This window comes from Dendropsophus ebraccatus, chromosome 14, assembly GCF_027789765.1.
Source record: "Dendropsophus ebraccatus isolate aDenEbr1 chromosome 14, aDenEbr1.pat, whole genome shotgun sequence".
In the NCBI taxonomy this organism is placed as follows: domain Eukaryota; kingdom Metazoa; phylum Chordata; class Amphibia; order Anura; family Hylidae; genus Dendropsophus; species Dendropsophus ebraccatus.
In genome coordinates this window covers 53090024-53114660 of record NC_091467.1, presented here as the reverse complement: position 1 = coordinate 53114660, position 24637 = coordinate 53090024, and the positions used below count along the sequence as shown (strand labels likewise).

The 24637-nt window shown below is 46.8% G+C and overlaps 2 protein-coding genes across 3 annotated transcripts in view; both read right to left on the bottom strand.

Moving 5' to 3' along the window:
* The window catches only part of COL9A3 (collagen type IX alpha 3 chain), a 48844-nt gene extending 41207 nt beyond the window's left edge, over positions 1-7637 (bottom strand). Inside the window, exons 1-3 of one of the 2 annotated variants that reach the window (XM_069952124.1) lie at positions 7550-7637; positions 4205-4503; positions 1590-1907 (exon numbers count right to left, since the gene is read on the bottom strand). In XM_069952124.1, coding sequence (XP_069808225.1) covers positions 1590-1652 — 63 coding nt within the window. In that variant the 5' untranslated portion in view covers positions 1653-1907; positions 4205-4503; positions 7550-7637. The remainder of the gene's footprint in view (positions 1-1589; positions 1908-4204; positions 4504-7549) is intronic. The other variant, XM_069952125.1, reaches the window with a different exon arrangement.
* LOC138772040 (opioid growth factor receptor-like) lies at positions 7481-23078 on the bottom strand. Its single transcript, XM_069952126.1, has 7 exons — positions 22823-23078; positions 20859-20957; positions 19663-19729; positions 17600-17678; positions 10164-10230; positions 9904-10052; positions 7481-9000 (listed from the first exon to the last, which is right to left on the bottom strand). The coding sequence occupies exons 1-7, from the start codon at positions 22937-22939 to the stop codon at positions 7959-7961; spliced, it is 1620 nt and encodes a 539-aa protein (XP_069808227.1). The 5' UTR covers positions 22940-23078; the 3' UTR covers positions 7481-7958.
* Positions 23079-24637: the final 1559 nt, after the last annotated feature.

Here is a 24637-nt window from a genome sequence, read left to right as displayed (position 1 = left end):
CGGTCGCAAAAAATTCGCAGATCGTTCAGTGTAAACAGTCTTTCGCCGATTTAACCAATGAGTGAGATAGGCTAAAGCGATCGCAAAACGAATTTCCGTACGATATATAGTATCGGCTAAACGCTGATCGTTATGAAAAAAAATCGTTACTCCAACATCGTTAATCGTTTCGTGTAAACGCAGCATAACATAACCTAATAATATCAGGCTGTGTTCACACATTCAGGTTTTTTTTTTATTGTAATTACTGAATACAGCCATATCTAGATCCTATATGGAGGAAACACTAAGGCTTCTCTTCTCTCCAGATCCATTCCAATAATATATCAAATGTAATCACAATCCTTGTCCTCAGAGCTGATAATCTACTCCAGAGTGAGTAAGCTCCATACAAATACACACGTCTTGTGTATTCTAGACGATGTCAGGGGGGAATTAGAAATTCCAGAATACACTAAGGAGAGTGTGGAGGAGACAAATGGCGCAGTGTGTGCACAGACAGGAAGGCGCAGGGCACCATGTGTAGGACATATTTACACAGCAGAGCTGCCGCCACCGCTACTGAGGAGCAGCCTATAGGCAGGAATACAAGGGGGGCTTTGTTATCTGGGACTAGGCCCCCACTTCTGACATTCCAGGAACTGACATGAGCTATGGATCAAAGGTAGAGATGTAGCAGAGTTGACTTTGTCATTTAATAGCATTTGCTATGGTAATTTCAACCTACTGGGCTATTTCATTTTGTAGTGGACAAACATTACAACCTTAAAAATGCAATTGACACACTCAGCTCTGCTACATCGGTATAACAAATCATGCATCAAGGCATTGAAACATCTCCATATGTAGGGGAAAGTTAATTGAAAAGTTACACTTTAGACAGAGGCCCATTTACTAGATGAATTTTCCATTTTTGAGGCCGCATTGATGTAGATGTAGCAGAGCTGAGCTTGTTATGTAGCACAGCTGAGCTTGTTATGTAGCACAATATTCAGTAATATCACTTGGTTTTTTATATAATTTAATCTGTCCACAAAACTGAAACTTTAAAATGACAAATTCACTTCTGCTTCATCTGTATGTAGTAGATCTACACCTATAAATGCTGATGTCTAGGCGCGTTGTACTAAACGACAAACTCATGGCTACTATGTTTGTGACTCAACTGCGCATAACTGTGATATCAGGGCAAACGTACTATATAACTAACTTAGCTCTGCTACACAACTTAGGAGCCACACAACTCTGCAGTGGTTTTCATGCAGCTTTGCAATTAGTATACGTCTACAAGTTCCATTGATACTACAACACCCAACAAGCTTTGACCTGATGGGAGTTGTAGTGTCGTAGCAGCTAGAGAGCGTCTGTTTGCAGCCAGTTGATGTAGGGGGTAATGACACCAAGGTGCAGAAATCACATCCCTCTGCCACATATATCACACAGTAGGTAAAAACCGACACGTTGTAGGTCGCTGCCATGTCTGGGTAACCGGACACAATGGCACAGTACCACCCAGTATTCATAGGAGTCCCCCCCAATCCCATAAGCCTTGTGACTTGTGGGGCTCCGGCAAATGGAGTTCAGCTTACCTGCCCTTGTGATGCCACTAGGTGGATTATTAAAAGGAACCCAATAGCTGGGAACCTTGCCATGGTCACCCAAGAACCTTCGCCCCACCGTAGGCTCTACAGCGTCCTCACGTGTCCCCCTCTGCGCTGGTTTGGAGCCCCTGAGTGAGGGGTGTCTGACTCCAGATAGAGTTCGTTCTGCTGGTCCCAGAGAAGTGCGGAGCCAGGGGGCTTCAGAGTGCTGGAGGTGGAGAGAGTGCGGGCAAAGGGAGGAGGAAAACCTGAAACCCACCTATGAATGGGGGCATGGATGATTGGCAGCTGCATTCCCTGGAATGCCTGGAATAACCGGAGAAAGGGAGAGAGGTGGGAAACTGGAAGGATGCAGAGCCCACCTCCCCCTGATCACACACATATGGGACCCCAAGAACCTCATTCCAAAACTCCACCCAAAATCCTAAAATAGAAAACATTCTATATGGAGGAACATGCAAATCACATTCCCATGCTTCGGGGGCTCTGAAGAGTTGGTACCCAGGATTACATTACTTGTTGCCATTGTTGTGATGCCTCATAGCCCAGGCGTATCTTAAAGGCGTTATCCAGCGAAAATATTTTTCTTTCAAATCAACTGATGTCAGAAAGTTACATAGATTTGTAATTTACTTTTATTAAAAAATCTCAAGTCTTCCCATACTTATCAGCTACTGTATGTACTGCAGGAAGTGGTGCTTTATTTTGAGTCTGACACAGTGCTCTCTGCTGACACAGGAACTGTCTAGAACAGGAGCGGTTTTCTATGGGGATTCATAGAAAACAGAGACATTTTTCCTGTCTCGGCAAGAGATGTCAGCAGAGAGCAGTGCGCCAGAGTGAAAATAAAACATTTCCTGCAGGACATACAGCAGCTAATAAGTATGGAAAGACTTGATTTTTTAATAGAAGTAATTTACAAACCTATATAACTTTCTGATATTAATTTGAAAGAAAAGATTTTCGCTGGAGTACCCCTTTAAGGTGCAGACATTCATCTTCAGCTCTCCCCTTCTCCAGGCAGGCAGCTACTCTTTATACCAACCAGAACTTTCACCAACATTACTGGCAATATTCCCTCTAAACCTTGTGTACCTATAAAGCAACCAAATGTACAGAGCCAAAAACACCCAGAAACAAATAGTCTGGGGCGATAAAGGTTATGGTTCCAACATCCCTGGTGGTCTAGGGTAATGAATGGGGTAACATCAGTATACCTGGTAGCCTAGAGCAATGAGGGTTTAATACCAACATCCCTGGTGGTCTAGGGTAATGAATGGGGTAACCTCAGTATACCTGGTAGCCTAGAGCAATGAGGGTTTAATACCAACATGCCTGGTGGTCTAGGACAATGAGAGGTAATTTCCAACATCCATAGTGGGCTAGAGCAATGAGGGGTAACTTCCAACATTCTTGGTGGTCTAGGTTAGTGAATTGGGTAACATTAGTTTACCAGGAGGTGTAGTGTAACGAGTGGTTAATTTCAATATCCCTGGTGGTTTAGGATGATGAGGGTTTACTTCCAACACCTCTGGTGGTCTAGGGCAATGGGAGGATTAATTCCAATATCGTTGGTATGCCTAGGTATCTATGGCAATGAGAGGTTAACACCAATATCTCTGGTGGTCTGGGGAAACGAGGGGTTAGTTCCGATGACATGGTTAATCTCAAAGTCTACCTGTCTCTACGTCCCACTGACAGATTAGCAGTGAGTTCCGCTTATTCTGGAAGTGCAGACACACTATGAGCCCATAATGCATGTGACCCCTACTGGATCCAATGAGGACTGCGCACTTTCTGGCCTTATTGCATGTCAGTATCAATGGAGAGTCAAATTTCCAGACAACAGAGGAGCTCCCTGCTGACCCTGCATTGAGCCGTCGTGACATTTTAAAACTGAAATTTTAAAATCAGTAGGTTAGAAGCATCTAACCTGCTGTTATGTCCCTATAGCACACAAGGAGCTGAGGATGAAAGTGATTTTGTTACCTTGATCCTCTTTGCCGTTTTTGTGTACCTTGCAGTTTAATCCATATGCAAATAAGGTGGTTTGGCACACTGGGGGCGGGACTACCACCCTCAGGGCACTGATCCATGCCAGCCAGACCACCCCCCTTTAATGAATGCTCATTCTGCAGTGATAAATGCTGAAGTGACGTCAATGCAGACCACTGCCCCAATATTCATTGGAAGGGATGGGCCATCCCACCCCTCGTTTCCACTAAACCACCCAATTAACATATGCACTAAACTACAAAATCCATAAACTGGCATCAAGTTAAGAAACTTACCTTGATACTTAGCACGTTGTGTGCTATAGGGACATATCAGCAGGTTAGATACAGAAGCTGCTGTTAGTTTCTCTTTCTGGAGAGCTATTGGTCCTACCTTGTCTGCTCTCCAGTGCTCCACTTCCTCCGTCTGCCTGTCTGTGCTGATACCTCAGCTATTGGACATTACGTGCAGACATAGTTTAACGGGCAAATAATGCCTAAAGTGGCCACAACAGACAGAGGGGGAAAGCTTTCCTGCTCTCCAGATATCCCCTTTAAGATTCCTGGTTGAAGGCTGCAGATTACTTCGGCATACTCCGCATTACTCACCTCTCCAGGCTCCAGCAATATCCCGATGGTAATGTTCTCTTTTCACTCTTTCCTAAAGGGAGGACCGTGCTGTTGTAATTGTACAGCCACACAGTTCTCTAGGTGATCAGGCAGAACAGTTTCAGAGCATCCGGCTATATCATTAGAGTGGCGTCAGTGCTAGTGTACAGCTTTGTGCTCATTCATAACTGCGACCCCTGTAGCTGTGTCTCCGCATCACTATGGATAGAAGCTTTCATCACGTCATGATGAACTTTCCTGATATACTTCCAGCTCATTTCAAGATTTCAGCTTCTTCTCTGTAAATGGAAACACAACTTTATTTTTAGAGGCTGAAAACCCGTACAGATGTAATGTGTCTTATTACAGTTATATCAAGTGTAGAAAATCCTCTGTGAGCAAAATACACCAGTAAAAAAACAGTGCTCCTGTCATCATTACAATGTATCAGCATGCTGGTATATAATTATTTATATACAGCTGATATAACCTGTATATAGTGATATGGAGCATATAGGGTGATCTTGTGGTTTGCAGCAATTTGCTTTGTGGCTGAGCAGTGAGGAATGTGACAGCACGCTGCTAATGAAGAGACTACTTCAGCTGCTATAATCCACTGCTGTACAAAGAAGTAATAAAGTGCTTCCCAATGTTCGTCTCTTACAAAAAGAAAAACTCCTTATGGAATAATGTACACGGAGATCGCAGCTTGCTGTCAGTGAATGGCAATGTTCTTTAAAATCCAACAAGATCTCTACTGAGCCATCTCACAGCTGAGGGTTTGTTTCTTTTCCAGGCAAATCAATAATGGTGTGTTTACATGAGAGATTTATCTGACAGATTTTTGAAGCCAAAGCCAGGAAAGGATTTGAAAAGAGGATAGATCCCTGTCTTTCCTTTATGACCTGTTCTCTGTTTATAGTCTGTTCCTGGATTTGGCTTTGAAGATCTGCCAGATAAATCTCTCTGTGTAACCGCAGCCTAATAGGGTACAAACCCACACACCGTATACACAGCAGATATGCAACAAATACGCAGCAGATTTGATGGTTTAGATTTGATGCTGTGTTCAGTTATTTAGATCTAATCTGCTGCGTATTTGCTGCGTATCGCAGCAGTAAATACGCTGCGTATACGGTGTGTGGGTTTATACCCTTATGCTGCGTTTACACGTAACGATTATTGTGCAAATTTGCACGATAATGATCAAATTCGAACGATAATCGTACCTGTTAACGCAGCGAACGATCAAACGGCGAACGAGAAATCGTTAATTTTGATCTTTCAACATGTTATCAAATCGTCGTTCGCAAAAAATTCGCCGATCGTTCCGTGTAAACAGTCGTCGAGCGATAGTCTGGCCGCCCGCCACTCCGGGCCTGCGGATGAGCAGGGGACCAGGCTGCGGGCGCGCGATCGCAAAATGATAGCAAAACAAATTTTCCGTACGATATATCTTACCGTCTAAACGCTGATCGGTATGAAAAAAAAATCGTTACTCTGACAACGTTAATCGTACGATCGGGCCAATTATCGTTTCATGTAAACGCAGCATTAGAGTTAAACACAGCATCACACAGCTGTTCTCTGGTTGTTACAATGTATCAGGAGGTCTAGATTGGATGCAACTGTAACAAAGCCTCAGCTGTGAGAAGTATTAGGCTTAAGGGATACTGCTGATGATCAACTCAGCTGCCAATTATGTTTTATGGCACTGCTATGACCTGCTGGATGCACTCTATCCAAGCCTAGGAGAGTACGGTCCTTGCAGAGTGTTTAGTGAGCGCCAACCAATATGGCTGCCATTACGAGTTGTCATGCCAGGTAGGAATATGTGGCCATGGCTGCTATGTCACTGCATGCCTAGACCAATGTGCTTTCCAGGATTCCAGGCGCTGCAATGGCAGTCATATTAGTTGCCACTACGCTTTTCCGAGCCTACAAAGCCATAACAGAAGATCCGGCTGGTATGGGCCCATTGATCTCTAAGGTCTTGACATCATCATTGGCACAGCTATGTCAGATTTGAGGGACACATCACTGCAGTCTTCATCTGTAGGGTCACATTTGCTGACCTCACAAAGACCCTATAACCTGCCCCAGCTCTATGGTTAACACATATGGCCACCATGTGCCGATGATGTCGCACTACCACCCTCCCTCCCTTAGTATACAGTGAAAATTCCACGGCCCCCTGATACATTCCGCAGGAACAAATGACACAGACCCCAAATTCTCATTTTTGATTTTTTTCTTCTTCAATTTACAAACAATAAACAAAAGCCGAACAGAATCCCGTCCACAGAAAGATATCATACAAATCATTAAAAAGCTGCCACCCCTCCCCCCACCCACTTATATACCAGGCAATACCTGAAAGTCCAAGCCCCTGTGGCTACTAAGTCTATCGGTGGGATCCATGGCAAAGCAGAAAATGCCTCCTAAAAAGGGAACGTCCACCTATTCTGATCCACCCTTCGGTGCAGATTTGTTTCCTAATTTTCCTAGGTGGTCGGAGCCCTGTGTCTCCGATATGTTGCTCCAAATACCCTGCATAGGCATAGAGGTAAAAGATAACATGCAGTTACCTGCAGCCACCACTAGTGGCAGTAGGCAGCCAGAATGTATCATGTAATTGGCTTTGCAGAGGACTTGGTGCTGTGTATCAGGAAAACATAATATAAATATATATACACATTATAAATCAAATCAGAACAGAACTTCAGATCTAGATACGACAGTCATCGTTTCTGGGACAGCTGGGTGACCCCTAAGACCTCCTCCCAGATTTCTATACAGCAAATCTGGCAATAAAGATGAGTGACAACTAGAGATGAGAGAACCGGGTTCAGGTTCGAGTCCACCCGAACCCGAACGTTCAGTATTTGATTAGCGGGGGCTGCTGAACTTGGATAAAGCTCTAAGGTTGTCTGGAAAACATGGATATAGTCATTGGCTGTATCCATGTTTTCCACATAGCCTTAGGGCTTTATCCAACTTCAGGAGCCACGGCTAATCAAATGCCGAACGTTCGGGTTCGGATTGACTCGAGCATGATCGAGGTTCGCTCATCTGTAGTGACAACTCCAATGAGGCCATATTGGTTGTCTACCAACTTTGCCAGGATTGAATTTAACAATGACATCTTGTACCTGTTTTTGAGACAAAAGTACTATGGCCGCCCTCGGACAAGTGAGCCAGGGACTGCCCCACTTTAGGCCCATCCGCTGTCACAATATTATATAGATATCTAGACAGAAATTTTTCTTCCCCCCCCCCCCCCCTCGATAAGTGAAACATTTCAATGTTTAGCAAGTCACTGAAAAAAGACTGCAAAATACCTACTAGCACCGATAGAGAAATAAAACGGTTCCACATTGTCTCTGCTGTCAGGAAAGCTAGGAGCGAGCAGGTCAGAAAAGGAGCTCACTCCTCAGCCAAGAATTATAGATCATACTGGAAAAAAAAATATCACATTTGTTGGCGCCATCCTGCCGGGATGTGCTATTAAGGCGGCAGAGAAGACAGACAGGAGTCCGACTCTCTTAGCACTCCTCTGTCAGGTGACAGGATGGAACTATGGATAACATTGCAGTTGAACCTGAAGATCTTCCAAGACCCTGGACAATTGCTGGTCTATATGAGGGGTTGGTAATGTCGGCTGCACCCCTAGCAGAGGCTCATCCGCTTCTGTGCCACCGCCCAGCCCTGAACTGGATCAATTCTAATTTAGAACCTACAAGATACCACCTCACTACTCATCAGTATGGAGATCCTGGGAATGTTCTGTTGAGTTACATTCTAAGTTCGGTGAAGCCGGATTCTCGTCCATTTCTTTGGGAGTGGTGTCATCTGGGGGGTTGTCCTCTTCCAACCCATTAGAATGATATGGGTTTTGTTTTTCCCCCAGTTTTAGCTTCTTCACCTTGTCTTCTACACCATCCACTTGACCTCCTTCTTCCTGGCGCAGACTGGCACTGTGACAGGATCCGGTGGCATCTCCAGCAGTACAGCCATCAGCCGCAGAGCTTATGGAACTACTGTCTGGCATCTTTCTTTTCCGATGATCTCCTTGGATTTGCTTCTTCTCTGCATTTTGGCTGGGGAGACCATTGACCTCTGACTCTTGGTCAAACTCGCTCTTCTTGATGACTTCTTCCTTACTGGAATCCTCTTTGGCATCCTCACCATCAAACTTCTCTTTTTTTGCATTCGAGGAGTTGGCATCTGTAAAAAGTGGGGTGCTTCGGTCATTTTTGACCTCCAGATTTTGGTCTGGACTGTTTTCTGATAAGCCGCCTCTCTCTTCCATAGGGATCAACACCCTGCTGATGGCTTTTTCTACCTTGGGGCCATGGTGATTCACTGTGACAGTGTCGTCTCTGGCTCTGCCACCATGGATGCTGAGAATCGGTTGCCCCTTATTGTCGTTCTTATAAACTTTGGATTCTCTATTCTTTTTGATGTCACATTGCGGCTCCTCAGAGCCCACATTCACATCATTCTCCCAGTGTTGGAATTGTTTGATCTTCTCCACCGGTCCCCAGATAAACCTGTCTTGGTGATTATTTGGTTTGTAGTTCTTCCAGGCGTAGTGCACCAGCTTCCTGCGCTCGTGCTTGTCCTTCACGGCGAACATGAAATAGTCTAATACGCTTCTTTTCACATTGGGTAATTTGTCTCTAATTAAGGTCTCCTCCAGGAAAAACTTGACCAGAGGGGCCTGGAAATGAATGTAGCCCATCTCCCCCAAACACTTCAGGATCCGGGTGATCCGCAGGTTGTTGTGGCTGTGACTGTAAGGAAGACAGAACCATAGATTAGAGGGGGCTGGTTTATGATTTCCACCTAAGAAAGGGGCTAAGGTCTGACCCTGGCAACCAGAACCATATGTCTGTATGTGGACTTTGCCATGGGCCTTGACCGAGGGCAACATTTGCAAAGAGTTTGTATGAGCTCTTCCTGTTGGTGTGGGTTTCCTCACACACCTAAAAAACATACAGATAAATTAGGTAAATTTAGATTGTGAGCCCTAATGGGGACAGGGACCTAAGTAGACCAATTATGTAAAGTGCTGCGGAATCAGTTGGTGCTATACAAATAAGAAGAATTATTAAAAACCATCTGTGGGGACCAGGGGGAAGGTTTTCTAAATGGTCCATTATTACAGGTCAATGTCACAAATACGGCCACCAGGGACTTTGGAATGACACATCTGTCCTGTAAAAAGTGATCCATCCGAATATGGGGCCTTCCTCTGTGGACAATGCCTATCTAGAGCCCCTATTAAAGCAATGGGAGGTAATAGAATGCACTCACAAATGATCAGATGAGCCACAGTATGGGCTATGGTGGATCTGCCCTATGAAGAGGCATGTATCTAGCCTACAAGCTTTGTGACAGCCACGTCTGAAAGCCTGGAGTTTCATATACAACTCCCAGGGATGCTGTCAAAATAATATGTCATAGACTGACCAATTACACACCAGGAGAAATCTGTACTTTGCTTGTTCTCTCCCAGCTTTTTGTTACATGACTGAGGTGATCTCATAATGTAATTCTATGGGGCTGTATCATGACAGAAGTGCTGCTCTCCTTGCTCGTACTACTCATTGGTAAGGGTTCTAACCACTCAGACCCCAAAACAATAAAAACTTCTGATATGTCAATTATTTCTTATTGATAAATAAATTACTTACTAATTTAGGTTTTTAAATCTCTCCTCCCACTTCTCTGCCCGCTGCACTGCTCCAGTCTCATCACTTATAAGTTCAATGCCGTAGAACTGCAGCATGAGTTTGTACGCTCTAAGGAACCGGTCCATGACGACCTTATCCTTCATCATCATCTAGGAGAGCCAAAGAAGTAACAGAGGTAAAATACAGGAGGCTGATTAGCAGTCAGCTAACAAATATACCGTGTGTGCATATTTGTATATTATATAAGAAGTTCCTGTTACCTCAATTTCATTCAGCGTCAGGGGTTTGGCATATGAGTTCATCCCATATTCTCGTAATGGAAACAGCCTAGAAAAGAAGATTTAATCAGTTTCAATAATGACAGGTCAAAGGAAGTTTGGCCACTCCTGACCAGTCAGGAGCCAACACCCCCCATCCATAGGATGTTTGTTGTGTTGCTACCTGTGCCATATTTTTACTGTCTGCACCTTACTCCAAGCCTTTCAAAGAGCCACTGTCATTAACCCCTTCCCGTCAGCAATCTGTATATATACGTTCCTAATGCACATACCCCGTGCAGTAGGAATGTAAATATACGTTCCTGACTTCAGGGGCATCTGACGTGTGCGGGACTGCTGCAGTGAGAGTGGCACCGCACACATCAGTGTGTCTGGGGCCGGAGGTAATGAAAGGCAGCTGTGTCTCATTAACCCCTTAACCCCTTGTACTCAGTGACAGAACAAGCATCTGTCACTGAGTGATCGGGACCCCCGCATGTCCCGATCACTTGTGCCGACAAGCGGGGGTAAGCTTCATAAATAAAAGTTTTTAAAAGTATTAAAAACCCCTTCCCCTCCCAATAAAACTTTAAAACACCCCCTTGCCCATTATAAAAATAAAGATATTAAAAAAATAAAAATTATAATAAACAAATTACATATTATAGCGTGCGGAATTGTCAGTTCTATTAAAATATAACATTATTGTTCCCGCACGGTGAACGGTGTAAACAGAAGAAAAAAAAAAACACACACCAGGATTAATGATTTTATTAAATAATATATCAGAAAAAAATTTATAAAAAGCAATTAACATTTTTCTGCTACACCAATATATTATAAATAAAAACTAGAGATCATGGCGCAAAAAAAATGACACCCCAACCAGCCCTTTAGGTGGAAAAATAAAAGCGCTATGGCTCTTAGAAGGCGGGGACCTGGACATCAAAGGGCTGTCTTTAAGGGGTTAAAAATAGATTTGGACCTGCCATCAGACCCGCTGCAACCAGGAGATATAACTGGAGAAAGAGAGCGCGCAACAGCAGCGCAACCCACTCCCTGGTCGCTCACTAATTCCAACAATGTAATCTCACAGACTTCCCCGTCTGTCCTCCTCTGACCGGAACCGCCACTGAAGCTTCTACATCTGTCTCTGAAGTGACAGGCCACTCAGCTAATCACTGTCCCATAATGAAGCCTTATATAGACTTACATTGTCAGAATTAGCCAATCAGGAGAACCAGCTGAGAAATGGATTATGAAGCTGCTGCACGCTCTCTCTGGCTATATCTCCTGCTAATAACGTTATACATGCCTGATGACATGTCAAAAGTTATTTTTAATGACTTGCACTCTTTAAGAGTTTATGGAATTCATTTAGACCAGAGGGATTAGTCATCATTGCAGCGTACCAGGGCAGGAAATACATACTATGGGTGTGTTCAGACTACGGAATCCGCACAGGTAAGTTCCGGCAGATTCCGGTGCTCATGTCGGCCCGCCCCATAGACTCAATTTTATGGGAGGGAGAAATCCGCATTCCGCCAAAAGAATTGACATGTCACGGGTACGAGCGACAGAATCCACCGGAATTTATCCGCGTGTATTGCGTAGTCTGAACCCACCCTTAACCCCTTTGTGCTGCAGCTAGTTTGGGCCTTAATGACCAGGCTAATTTTTCAAAATCTGACCTGTCTCACTTTATGCTCTCATAGCTCAGTGATGCTGTAACGTATGCTAGCGATTCTGAGATTGTTTTTTCGTGACATATGGCACTTTATGTTAGTGGCAAAATTTGGTCACTACTTTGTGTGTTTTTTGTGAAAAACATCAAAATATCATGAAAAATTTAAAAAATTTGCATTTTATGAACTTTGAAATTCTCTGCTTCTAAAAAAAGAAAGTCGTAGCACATAAATTAGTTACTAAGTCACATTACCAATATGTCTTCTTTATTCTGGCATAATTTGGTAAACATATTTTACTTTTTTAGGGTGTTATGGGGCTTAGAAATTTATCAGCAAATTATCACATTTTCGTGAAACTGATTTTTTTAGGGACCAGTTCTTTTTTTAAATGGATTTAGAAGTCTGGTATCCTGAAAACCCCCATAAGTGACCCCATTTTGGAAACTACACACCTTAAAGAATTAATCTAGGGGTATAATGAGCATTTTAACCCTACAGGGGCTGGAGGAAAGTATTCACAATTAGGCAGTAAAAAAATTGAAAATTTAAATTTTCCAATAATATATACGTTTAGATTAAAGTTTCTCATTTTCAAAAGGAATATGAGACAAAAAGCACCCCAAAATTTGTAATGCAGGTTCTCTTGAGTACAACGGTACCCCATATGTGGGCGTAAACCACTGTATGGGCACACAGCAGGGCTCAGAAGGAAGGGAGCGCCAATTAGCTTTTCCAATGCAGATTTTGCTGAAGAAGTTTCTGAGCGCCAGGTGCGTTTGCAGAGCCCCTGTAGTGTCAGCAGAGAGAAAACCCCCCATAAGTCACCCCATTTTGGAAAGTACAACCCCTCAAAGAATTCATCTTGGTGTGTGGTGACCATTTTGACCCCACAGGTATTACAGGAAAGTATTCAAAAGAAGACAGTAAAAATGAAAAACTTGAATTCTTCCAATAATATGTTCGTTTAGTTTGAAATTTCTCAATTTCACGAGGAACAAGAGGAAAAAAGTACCCCAAAATTTGTAACGCAGGTTCTCCTGAGTACAATGGTACCCCATATGTGGGCATAAACCACTGTATGGGCACACAGGAGGGCTCAGAAGGGAAGGAGCGCCAATTAGCTTTTTCAATGCAGATTTTGCTGCAGAAGTTTCCGAGCGCCAGGTGCGTTTGCAGAGCCCCTGTAATGTCTGCAGAATAGAACCCCCCCAAAAGTCACTCCATTTTGGAAAGTGCACCCCTCAAAGTATTCATCTTGGTGTGTGGTGACCATTTTGACCCCACAGGTATTAGAGGAAAGTATTCAAAAGTAGACAGTAAAAATGAAAAACTCAAATTTTTCCAATATTATGTTCTTTTAGTTTGAAATTTCTCAATTTCACGAGGAACAAGAGGAAAAAAGTACCACAAAATTTGTAACGCAGGTTCTCCTGAGTACAATGGTACCCCATATGTGGGCGTAAACCACTGCATGGGCACACAGGAGGGCTCAAAATGGAAGGAGCGCCAATTAGCTTTTTCAATGCAGATTTTGCTGAAGAAGTTTCTGAGCGCCAGGTGCGTTTGCAGCGCCCCTGTAGTGCTAGCGGAGTAAAATCTCGCCATAAGTCACTCCATTTTGGAAAGTGCACCCCTCACAGAATTTATTTTGGGGTGTGGTGAGCATTTTGACCCCACAGGTATTTGAGGAAAGTATTCAAAAGTAGACAGTAAAAATGAAAAACTCGAATTTTTCCAATAATATGTTCCTTTAGTTTGAAATTTCTCAATTTCACGAGGAACAGGAGAGAAATGTCACCCCAATATATGTAACACAGGTTCTCCTGAGTAGAACGGTACCCCATATGTGGGCATAAACCACTGCATGGGCACACAGCCGGGCTCAGAAGGGAAGGAGCGCCAATTAGCATTTTCAGTGCAGATTTTTCTGAAGAAGTTTCTGAGCGCCAGGTGCGTTTGCTGAGCCCCTGTAGTGTCAGCAGAATAGATTCCCCCCAAAAGTCACCACATCTTGGAAAGAGCACCCCTCAAAGAATTCATCTTGGGGTGTGGTGACCATTTTTTACCCCACAGGTATTAGAGGAAAGTATTCAAAATTGGCCAGTAAAAATGAAAAACTCGAATTTTTCCAATAATATGTTGGTTTAGTTTGAAATTTCTCAATTTGACGAGGAACAGGAGAGAAAACGTACCCCAAAATCTGTAACGCAGGTTCTCCTGAGTACAACGGTACCCCATATGTGGGCATAAACCACTGTATGGGCACACAGCAGGGCTCAGAAGGGAAGGAGCGCCGATTTACAGGAGCAAAACCGCAGCTAGTAATGGTTATTAGAATAGCGCAGTTACTAAAATAAGATAAAAAAAATTAGATTACAGGTAATGTGGGGTGGTTACGGGCAACCAGGGGTGGTTATGGGCAACCTGAGGTGGTTACAGGTAATCTGGGGTGGTTACGGACAACATGGGGTGGTCACGGGACACCTGCTGTGATTACGGCAACCTGGGGTGGTTACAGGCAACGTGGGGTGGTTACAGGCAACGCGGGGTGGTTACGGGCAATGTGTGGTGGTTATGGGCAACGTGTGGTGGTCACGGGCAACCTGCTGTGGTTACGGCAACGTGGGGTGGTTACAGGCAACGTGGGGTGGTTACAGGCAACGTGGGCTGGTTACAGGCAACGTGGGCTGGTTACAGGCAACGTGGGCTGGTTACAGGCAACGTGGGCTGGTTACGGGCAACCTGCTGTGCTTACAGACAATCTGGGATGGTTACGGGAAACGTGGGGTGGTTACGGGCAACCTGCAGTGCTTACAGACAATCTGGGGTGGATACGGGCAACGTGGGGTGGTTACGGGCAACCTGCAATGCTTACAGACAATCTGGGGTGGTTACAGGCAACGTTGGCTGGTTACGGGCAACCTGCAGTGCTTACAGACAATCTGAGGTGGATACGGGCAACGTGGGGTGGTTACGCGCAACCTGCAGTGCTTACTGACAATCTGGGGTGGTTACGGGCAACGTGGGGTGGTTACGGGCAATGTGGGGTGGTTACGGATAAACTGAAGTTCTTATAGGCAATCTGGGGTGGGTACCTGTAATCTGACATGGGCACCGCAATCTGGAGGGGGTCATTGGCAATTTGGGGTGGTCAGAGGCAAGGTGCGGTGGTCAGAGGCGACGTGCGGTGGTCAGAGGCGACGTGCGGTGGTCAGAGGCATTGTGGCGTGGTCAGAGGCATTGTGGCGTGGTCAGAGGCATCGTGGCGTGGTCAGAGGCATCGTGGCGTGGTCAGAGGCATTGTGGCGTGGTCAGAGGCAACGCGCAGTGGTTACGTGCAATCTGGGGGGGTTACATGTAATCTGGCATGATTACGGGGAACCTGGGGGGGTTATGTGCAACCTGGAAGGGTTACAGACAATCTGGGATTGTTACTGATAAACTGAAGTGCTTATAGGTAATCTGGGGTGGGTACATGTAATTTGGGGTGGTTACGGGCAATCTGGAGGGGGTCACTGGCAATTTGGGGTGGTTACGGGCAACGTGCGGTGGTTACGGGCAACGTGCGGTGGTTACGGGCAACGTGCGGTGGTTACGGGCAACGTGCGGTGGTTACGGGCAACGTGCGGTGGTTACGGGCAACGTGCGGTGGTTACGGGCAACGTGCGGTGGTTACGGGTAATCTGGGGAGGGGTTAGGGGTAATTTGGGAGTAAACTGCAATTATTACTATAATAAAAAGTGTGTGTTTTATTTTTTTGTATGTTTGTCACTTTTTGTACTTTATACATTCATTTTCACTGTATTACTATGATTACTGTGATATTTTCTATCTCAGTAATCATAGTTCAGTGACAGAGACCAAATTGGTCTCTGTCACTTTAAATTTTCAGAGTTGGCTGGTTGTGAAGCGCATGCGCACTTCATAACCAGCCAGGACGTCGAGGAGGAAGGAGCTCCGTCGATCCGGTGAGTATATGGGGAAGGGGGGGGTGACTGGGGGACGGGGGTGACAGGGGGGGTGGGGGGCGACTTGGGGGGTGGGGGGACATCACTTTTTATCCCCTGTCACCAATCATTCATGGTGACAGGGGATAAAAAGTGCCGGGAGCACATGGCACAAGCGATCAGCGGTATATAGTATATACCGCTGATCGCTTGTACAGGGACCCCACAGGGGGGTCCCCGATGACTGCCCCATGCTCTCCGCTACCTCCGGTGGCGGAGAGCATGGGGCTTTCATTCATTTTAACCTTTTAATCGCTGTGAACCGACGTTAGTCGGTTCACAGCGATAGCGGCGGCCATCTTGGAAATGATGGCAGCCGGGGGAGGGGGGTTAGTTATCGGGGCACTAGGGGGGGCTGATCTGAGGTCTGGGGGATACTTATTTCATCTCCCCCCGCCGTAGATTCACGGCGGGGGGAGATGAAAGGTGGCGGCGGCACCGGTACTCTCATTTACCGACGATCGCCGCTATTAACGTTATAGCGGCGATCGTCGGTCAGGGGGGGGGGCCGGGACGGACCTCACACACGGCCCCAACCCCTCAGCTACCTCCGGTAGCCGGGGGGATGGGGTGGGGGCCGTCCCGGCCCCGCAGCCTTATTCTCTGCCATCGCCGTAAAAAGCTGATGGCAGCAGAATAAGGCCCATTAGTGACCGCCGTAGAAAGCCGTATCGGCGGTCACTAAGGGGTTAAGCATTTCTTCCATGCTATCACGTATGTTCAAGTGTAGCTGTCATCGTAAAAAACTTTTGACATGTCAAAAGTTTTGACTGGTCCAGGTCTGAGTGTTCAGACCTGTTCCGATCGCAAGAAGGAGCAGGGAGAGGACTGTCCACTCCCCGCTCTGTGTTAGTAAACAAGTCGGGCTACATAGACTTACATTAGGAGCCAAATTGATCATGTGACACAGAGCCGGGAGAGGACCTTATCGCGGTCTTCTACAGACTCGTTCTCAAGATCGGTATGAGTCTAAACACTCAGACCCGGACCAATCAAAACTTTTGACATGTCTCTATGACATATCAAAATATTTTTAAGATGACAGCTACACTTTATCTCCCCTCTGTCATGTTCTGTACATTTAGACATGAGCGACTTAGGCACAAACATTAATTCTTATCCTTTCTCTTTTTGCCAACCTTTTGCTTTAATACTAATGGCCCTATTCCACGGAACGATTATCGTTCAGAAACTCGCTCAAACGACCGCTCGTTAACGATCAATAAACGACTATTTTTTGCGAACGATTACACATTCAATCTAGTGGTAATGTGAACGATAACGATTATTTTGCGGTCGTTACATGATCGTTAAAACGTTCGCTAATTGTTAATTTGAATACAACACACCTACTTTTTAGACACATTTTACGAACGATTTAACGATTTCTAATTCAACAAAAAGATTAGCGAATTATCGTTGGAAGACAAACGATTTTTTTTCGACATGTTGAAAAACTTTTGAGAACGATTCAACGACCATTTTGCTCGAGTCGTTCGATCGTTTTCATCAATTCAACGGAACGATTATCGTTAACGAGCGGTCGTTTGAGCGAGTTTATGAACGATAATCGTTCCGTGGAATAGGGCCTTAAGTTACATGGAGGTGCCTATTTGTTTTTTTTTTTTTTTATAGATTTGTTATTTAGATATTATTTGCATTTGTAAAGAAAAATGTGAACAGTGTCCTGGCCATGAAAGGTTTACAGGGAGACATTACAGGCTGCAATAGTTGAAGCACTCACCACTGGATGTAAGAATGGTTCCGCTCCAGTGTGGGGTAATCCTTCTCCCATTCCTTGAGCAGTTCTTCAATGAGTACTCCTGTAGGCGAGGGACTTAAGCAGTCAGTAACCAGTGCAATACAACATATTTCCAAACCAAATCAAAGCTCTGTTGCCATGAGACTTGAATTTGAAAAAAGACCACCCCCTTAGTCACTGACTGGCTGAGCAGGCATGTGACAGTGCAGCTGGGGGAGCCGGGTAGATGATGCCCCTGGATTGTAGCCGAAGATGACAGCCAATGGGGTCGGCACAACAGAGGCACAAGGACGGGTGGGTTTACTTATTTTCTAGTACCCCCCTGCCTGCCTTTAAAATTTCTGGGACTTTTTCTTTAACTTGAAGAGACACTCTGATCTTGATGAGGGTGTCAGTTGCTGGTTCACTCTCTCTTCCTTAAGGTCCCCATACACTTTAGGCCTAAATTAGCTGTCAATGTAAGGTGTATGGGGCGTTGTAGAACAACCACCAACACACAATGTAGGTGGCAGTAGAGGTTGGTCGCAATTGAAAAATCACTGCCCCCTTTGTTTAGAGACAGATAAGCCGCAGCAAGAGCACCTTACTCCTCCCTTCCCCATAGAGAACACAGCAATGCTTTGCTGTGCAGAATAGACATAACTGAGGCAAAATGATCATTCAGTCATCAGCCATTGAAGGTGTATGGCCACCTTTAGCAAGCAGACAGCTGCTCATCTCTGCTCACTACAATTAACATGTATCCAAGCCAACTAGTCAAAAGCCAGCTTAAGACTTGTGTCCACAGCCCAATGAGGGATAAGATGCATCCCACTCAAAGCCCATCACTCACCAGGCAGCTGGTGTCTGCACATTCATTGCACAATCCAATACTATCAACCACACACTGGTTAAAATCACGTACAAGCATCACATTGCTTTTTTTTTTGTCTAGATTACACATACACGTGGCCAGTGTTTAGCACTGATAAATAAGATTGCACTTGTGATCAGGTGGCTGGAGCCCTCGTGTTCAGCGTAAATATCTGAAACGCTTCAGGGTCTATGTCTGTTGCTTATCTGGGAACTGCTGAATGCGTTCATCAACCTCCACGGTACAAAATACTTGGGAGATTTCTGATGGATTAGTGACATCAGTGTTTTTACAGAGAGGTCAAAGAGGTGCGTCTTCAGCAGTGCAACCAACATACTGCACTTTGCAAATGCACACAAGTCATTACATACATTGTATAAGTCACAGATAATGTTGGATTCTACCCTGTATTGCCTGCAGCAGACATGGAACCGTCTGTGGTCGCCTGGTATTTGCACCCATAACTCGGGGCACGTTGGGAGTTAATGTTTTGCCACAGTGTAAAGAACACAGCAATCAATGATCCTCAAGGCTGTGAGGGCATGCTGGGAATTGTAGTTTTGGAACAGTTGCATACTGATCCTCAAGATCAGGGATGGGGACCCTCCAGCTGTTGCAGAACTACAATTCCCATGCCAGGGCTGCCAACCCTTTGGCTGTTTAGGCATGATGGGAGTTGTAGTTTTGCAATAGCTGCAAAGCAGTTTTTAACCTGACCACTGAAGCCAATCCTAACAACAGGGGTGCTATACCTCTAATCACGACTGATAACTGGCCTCCATTACTACTGAAATATAGGGAAGATACAGTGTGCTTTACTGCACTACCAAAAACAGTGACTAGGCACCCCTCATTTTAAGATCAGGTTCTCTAGTGCTCAGACCACCACTGATGAGACTTTTATGGATATTTAGCCGATAGTACATAGAAGTTTATGGAGAACTCCTTTAAAAACAGCGCTGTTCTCACTCTATTCAGCATTACTATAGAGAATAAATAGAGCAGAGGTGGTCAAGCAGGTGTGTCACAGCTTTATTTATTCAGGAGACAATGCACCTCCATTACTTGTGATATGTCCTAGTGGGAAGACCCCCCTGATCAGATGCTGTAAGTTTAACTCTCAAGATAATTCATAAAGAGTCACAAACAATAAGAGAGGTGAATGTCATACAGCCAGGAAGCCGCTACTCACCGTTTGGCTCAAAACACTTCTTGTTCTGGTAGAATTCCAGGTTAGGCATTGCTTTAGAGGTTTCTCCCTGGGGGTTAAGGAAAGGATAAGCAACATTAAAGTGGTTATCTAGCGCTACAAAAACACGGCCACTTTCTTCTAGAGACAGCCCCACACTTGTCTCCAGCTTGGGCGGGGTTTTGCTGCTCAGTTCCATTGAAGTGTATGGAGCTTAATTGCAAACCGCACCTGAACTGGAGACAAGAGTCGTGTTGTCTCTAAAAGTGGCCATGTTTTTGTAGCACTGGATAACCCCTTTAATGTAATACAAACACTGCAGTTCTGCTTCTTCAGATCAGCTCCTGTTTCCAAGGAAGAGGTCACAGGCTGTTCTCCCCGGACTGTAGTAATTTATTTTGAAGGGGTTATCCAGGATTAGAAAAAAAAAATACAGAGATGATGTGATCCAAGCGGGAGATTACACCACTGGTTCCGAGGTTTTCCTACCGATGCTATGTGTCTGTTATAGGAGTTATCCTGCTGATCTGTATTCCTGTTAGAATTAGGGCAGTGCTGTTTTGCAGACACACTTGCAAGGGACACGCTCCGGCCGGCAGCATGCATCCACCTGCACTATAGTTCCAGGTTTGGGATAAGCTGTGACGTCACAAACTACAGGTTAGTAGAAGGGACATGCAGCCTCAACATGTTTTGGAAGATCACGGCTTCCTTCCTGCAGTTCGTGACATCACAACTCAGCTAAAACGGGAACTATAGTGCAAGATTACATGTGTGCTGCTGGCCAGAGCGCATCGCATTCTAATAGGAACGCAGACCCGAAGGATAACGCTTATAACAGACACACAGCATCGGTAGGAGAACCTTGGAACCCCCGGTGGGATCTCCCGCTTGGATCACATGATCTCTGCTTTACTCCAGGTTAATGGCGCTATCACGTATTTTCCCTACAGCACTGGGATAGTAGAGAAGCATATACATAGCATAGATTGGCAGTAGCGTGGACCAGGATATCCATACCTCGGTTTATCTGGATAATATAGTGGGACTGACAAGTGGTCCAAACAATCCCCAGTATGCAGCTTTTGGCTATGGGCCGAGCTCAGTGACAACGTTGTACAAAAAAACACAGCTGCTAGTTTTCTGGATGTTTTTGCCAAGTTTAAATACCCCCTTTAACCACTGAATAGCTGGATTACCGTGCAAGACTGATCGTTGGCGTGTTCCTCCCTGTAGCCATGTCTGTAGCACTGCAGGTCTCTGGCCGCTCTGTTCCTCCACCGTCGGGGGTAAGTAGACTGCAAGAAATAAAAAGACAATCTGTTATAGTGACTGTAATGGTGCAGTCCAGCAGCTAGTGATGTGGGGCGGACACGCGTTCAGTGCCGTCACTAATTTTATGCTGCTCCTGTGTACACAAAGTAGATGGGGCGCTGTAGCCCCTACATTGTGATCTTCTGGGTCCCTGATATTGGGAATAAGTGCAATACACACAAAGTTGTATAAGCAGTAAAATTGATAAGGGCCTCTTCATTGAATCCTGGCAGGTAACCGCGTCATAAGAAATCCTTGTGATACAAATCTGCCATACACCCCATCCCTAGCACAGCAGCCATCTTACCCCTGGGCAGAAGTACCCCATCAGTGATGCATCAGTAAAACCTTACAGAACCTATAGGGGGTGACGGCTTTGGTTTCTCTGGATCTGCAGCTGTGTTTCCTATCCTGTGGTTCTCAAAAACTACAACTCCCATCATGCCCTTACAGCTGGAGGGTACAGGTTTAGAAACCCTGGGAAAGAGGATCCCTCCAGCCGTCAGGACGTGTTGTACAGCTGCATTGCTGCAGGGGGGAGGCAAGTGTATGGAGACTCTGTGTAGTTGCAGTTCACACACATTCAGGCGCTGCCAGATCCAGGGGCTATGGTAGGGTTACAATAAGTGCAGCTATTTTATTATATTATATATTTTTTTTAACCCTTAATGGTCACCTATTCCAGAAGAAACATCTACAAAACCAGACACCTGACCTAGTATGTGTAACATTTGGACTCTTCCCCTTATAGAAGAGCCCAGGGAACTGCCCCCCTGGCCCAGCCATCTGCAACCCCCCCCCCCCCCCCCCTGGCCCAGCCATCTGCAACCCCCCCCCCCCCCCCCTGGCCCAGCCATCTGCAACCCCCCCCCCCTCCCCTGGCCCAGCCATCTGCAACCCCCCCCCCCCCCCCCTGGCCCAGCCATCTGCAAACCCCCCCCCCCCCCCCCCCCCCTGGCCCAGCCATCTGCAACCCCCCCCCCCTCCCTGGCCCAGCCATCTGCAACCCCCCCCCCCCTCCCTGGCCCAGCCATCTGCAACCCCCCCCCCCCCCCCCCTGGCCCAGCCATCTGCAACCCCCCCCCCCCCCCCCCTGGCCCAGCCATCTGCAAACCCCCCCCCCCCCCCCCCCCCCCCCTGGCCCAGCCATCTGCAACCCCCCCCCCCCCCCCCCCCTGGCCCAGCCATCTGCAACCCCCCCCCCTCCCTGGCCCAGCCATCTGCAACCCCCCCCCCCTCCCTGGCCCAGCCATCTGCAACCGCCCCCCCCCCCCCCCCCTGGCCCAGCCATCTGCAACCCCCCCCCCCCCCCCCCCTGGCCCAGCCATCTGCAACCCCCCCCACCCCCGCCCCCTGGCCCAGCCATCTGCACCCCCCCCCCCCCCCCCCCTGGCCCAGCCATCTGCAACCCCGCCCCCCCCCCTGGCCCAGCCATCTGCAACACCCCCCCCCCCCTGGCCCAGCCATCTGCAACCCCGCCCCCCCCCCTGGCCCAGCCATCTGCAACCCCGCCCCCCCCCCCTGGCCCAGCCATCTGCAACCCCGCCCCCCCCCCGGCCCAGCCATCTGCAACCCCGCCCCCCCCCCTGGCCCAGCCATCTGCAACCACCCCCCTCCCCCCTGGCCCAGCCATCTGCCACCAGCCCCCCCCCCCTGGCCCAGCCACCAGCCCCCCCCCCCCCCCTGGCCCAGCCACCAGCCCCCCCCCCCCCTGGCCCAGCCACCTGCCCCCCTGGCCCAGCCATCATGGCTCCTTTGTCACTAAGGCCTAGGGGTCTTCCCTACAGCCTGTCCCCCACAGCCCTCCATTCCCAACCATACCCCCAGGGGGCGCCCCCAGGCTCAGTACCCGGCGCTGCGTCCTCCGCTCCCGGGCTCTCTCCTCCTTCCTCCCGTCCTCTTCCTCATCCTCCCAGGTAGAGTCATACTCGGACGTCCACCCGTCCTCACCACCGTCCCGGGACATGCTGCTGGTAGCGGGGCCGCGGAGCCAGGGCCCGGGCAGCACCAGGCAGGGGAGCACGGTGCCGGCTGACGTTCTGGAGGCCACAAGTCTGGAGCCTCCGCTACCTGACAGCTGAGAAGCGAAACTGAAACCCGGCGCCGGCCTGTGACGTCACTAGAACGGCGGCGCAGGCTACGCACGTCACCGAGGTGGGGCGCGGGGGATGCTGGGAGTCGTAGTTCCACATCTGGAAGCCTTGACTGACGCTTCTGCCCATGTAATATATGTCCTTGCAGTAAATGTTTCTTTTTAGGAGTGTGGAAAAGTTGGGTGACAGCTCCGTATAATCCTAATTATATTACCCAGCATTCCTAGTCCTAAGCAGCAAATGTGCTTTGTTATGGAATGATATGAGGTATTACTCTATAAAGGCACCTTTTACTATTCAGGAATCTGGGTATCACACAATAACTAAGCAGATTGCCTTTCAGGAGTCAGGAAAAGTTGGGTTACTAATGTTGGTTATATTGGTTGTCAGTAACCATCTGTCCTGGAGCCCCCAGCTCATCTGCTGTTCAGAAGTCTGGAAAAGCTGAGTGTGAGAGCTGTAATGTTACCCATATTGGTTGCCACCCAGCTTTCCCAGAGTCAGGAACTGCAGATAGGTTTGTTATAAGAAGTGCAGGATGTATCATTGAAGTGCTAGGGTGAATTACAGGAATCTGCAAAAATTGGGTGATGGCTCATACTGTGAGAGCTGTAATGTATATCAGGGGTGTCAAACTCAAATACACAGCGGGACAAAATTAAAAAAATTCGCAGGCGAACCTTAACATTTAATGAAGAGTGCATGCGGTGTTCCTGGCACTGCCTATCCTGAAGTAATTGTCCCCACATGAAAGTTACTCATTATATCCCTCAAGCAGTGGGTAATCCCATAATTGTGCCCCATGTAGTAGCCCCCCCCATAGTGCCCCACATACTAGCCAGGCCTACTATTAGAGCCCCACATTGTAGCCAACCCTTCCAATAGTGTCTTATATAGTAGCCAGTCCTTTCAATAGTGCCCAATATAGTAGCCTGCCCTCCCAATAGTGTCTTTTATAGTAGCCAGCCCTCCAAATAGTCTCTTATTCAGTAGCCAGCCCTCCCCAGTAGTGTCTTATATAGTAGCCAGCCCTCCAAATAGTCTCTTATATAGTAGCCAGCCCTCCAAATAGTCTCTTATATAGAATCCAGCCCTCCCCAGTAGTGTCTTATATAGTAGCCAGCCCTCCAAATAGTGTCTTATATAGTAGCCAGCCCTCCAAATAGTGTCTTATATAGTAGCCAGCCCTCCAAATAGTCTCTTGTATAGAATCCAGCCCTCCCCAGTAGTGTCTTATATAGTAGCCAGCCCTCCAAATAGTCTCTTATATAGAATCCAGCCCTCCCCAGTAGTGTCTTATATAGAATCCAGCCCTCCCAATAGTGTCTTATATAGAAGCCAGTCCTCCCCATAGTGTCTTATATAGTAGCCAGCCCTCCCAATAGTGTCTTATATAGAAGCCAGTCCTACCCCATAGTGTCTTATATAGAAGCCAGTCCTACCTCATAGTGTCTTATATAGAAGTCAGTCCCTAAAATAGTCTCTTATATAGTAGCCAGTCTGAGCGGCTGTCCAGACCACCCATATTATAATCTGCTGCAACGTCAGACGGGTCAGATTTAATGCAGCAA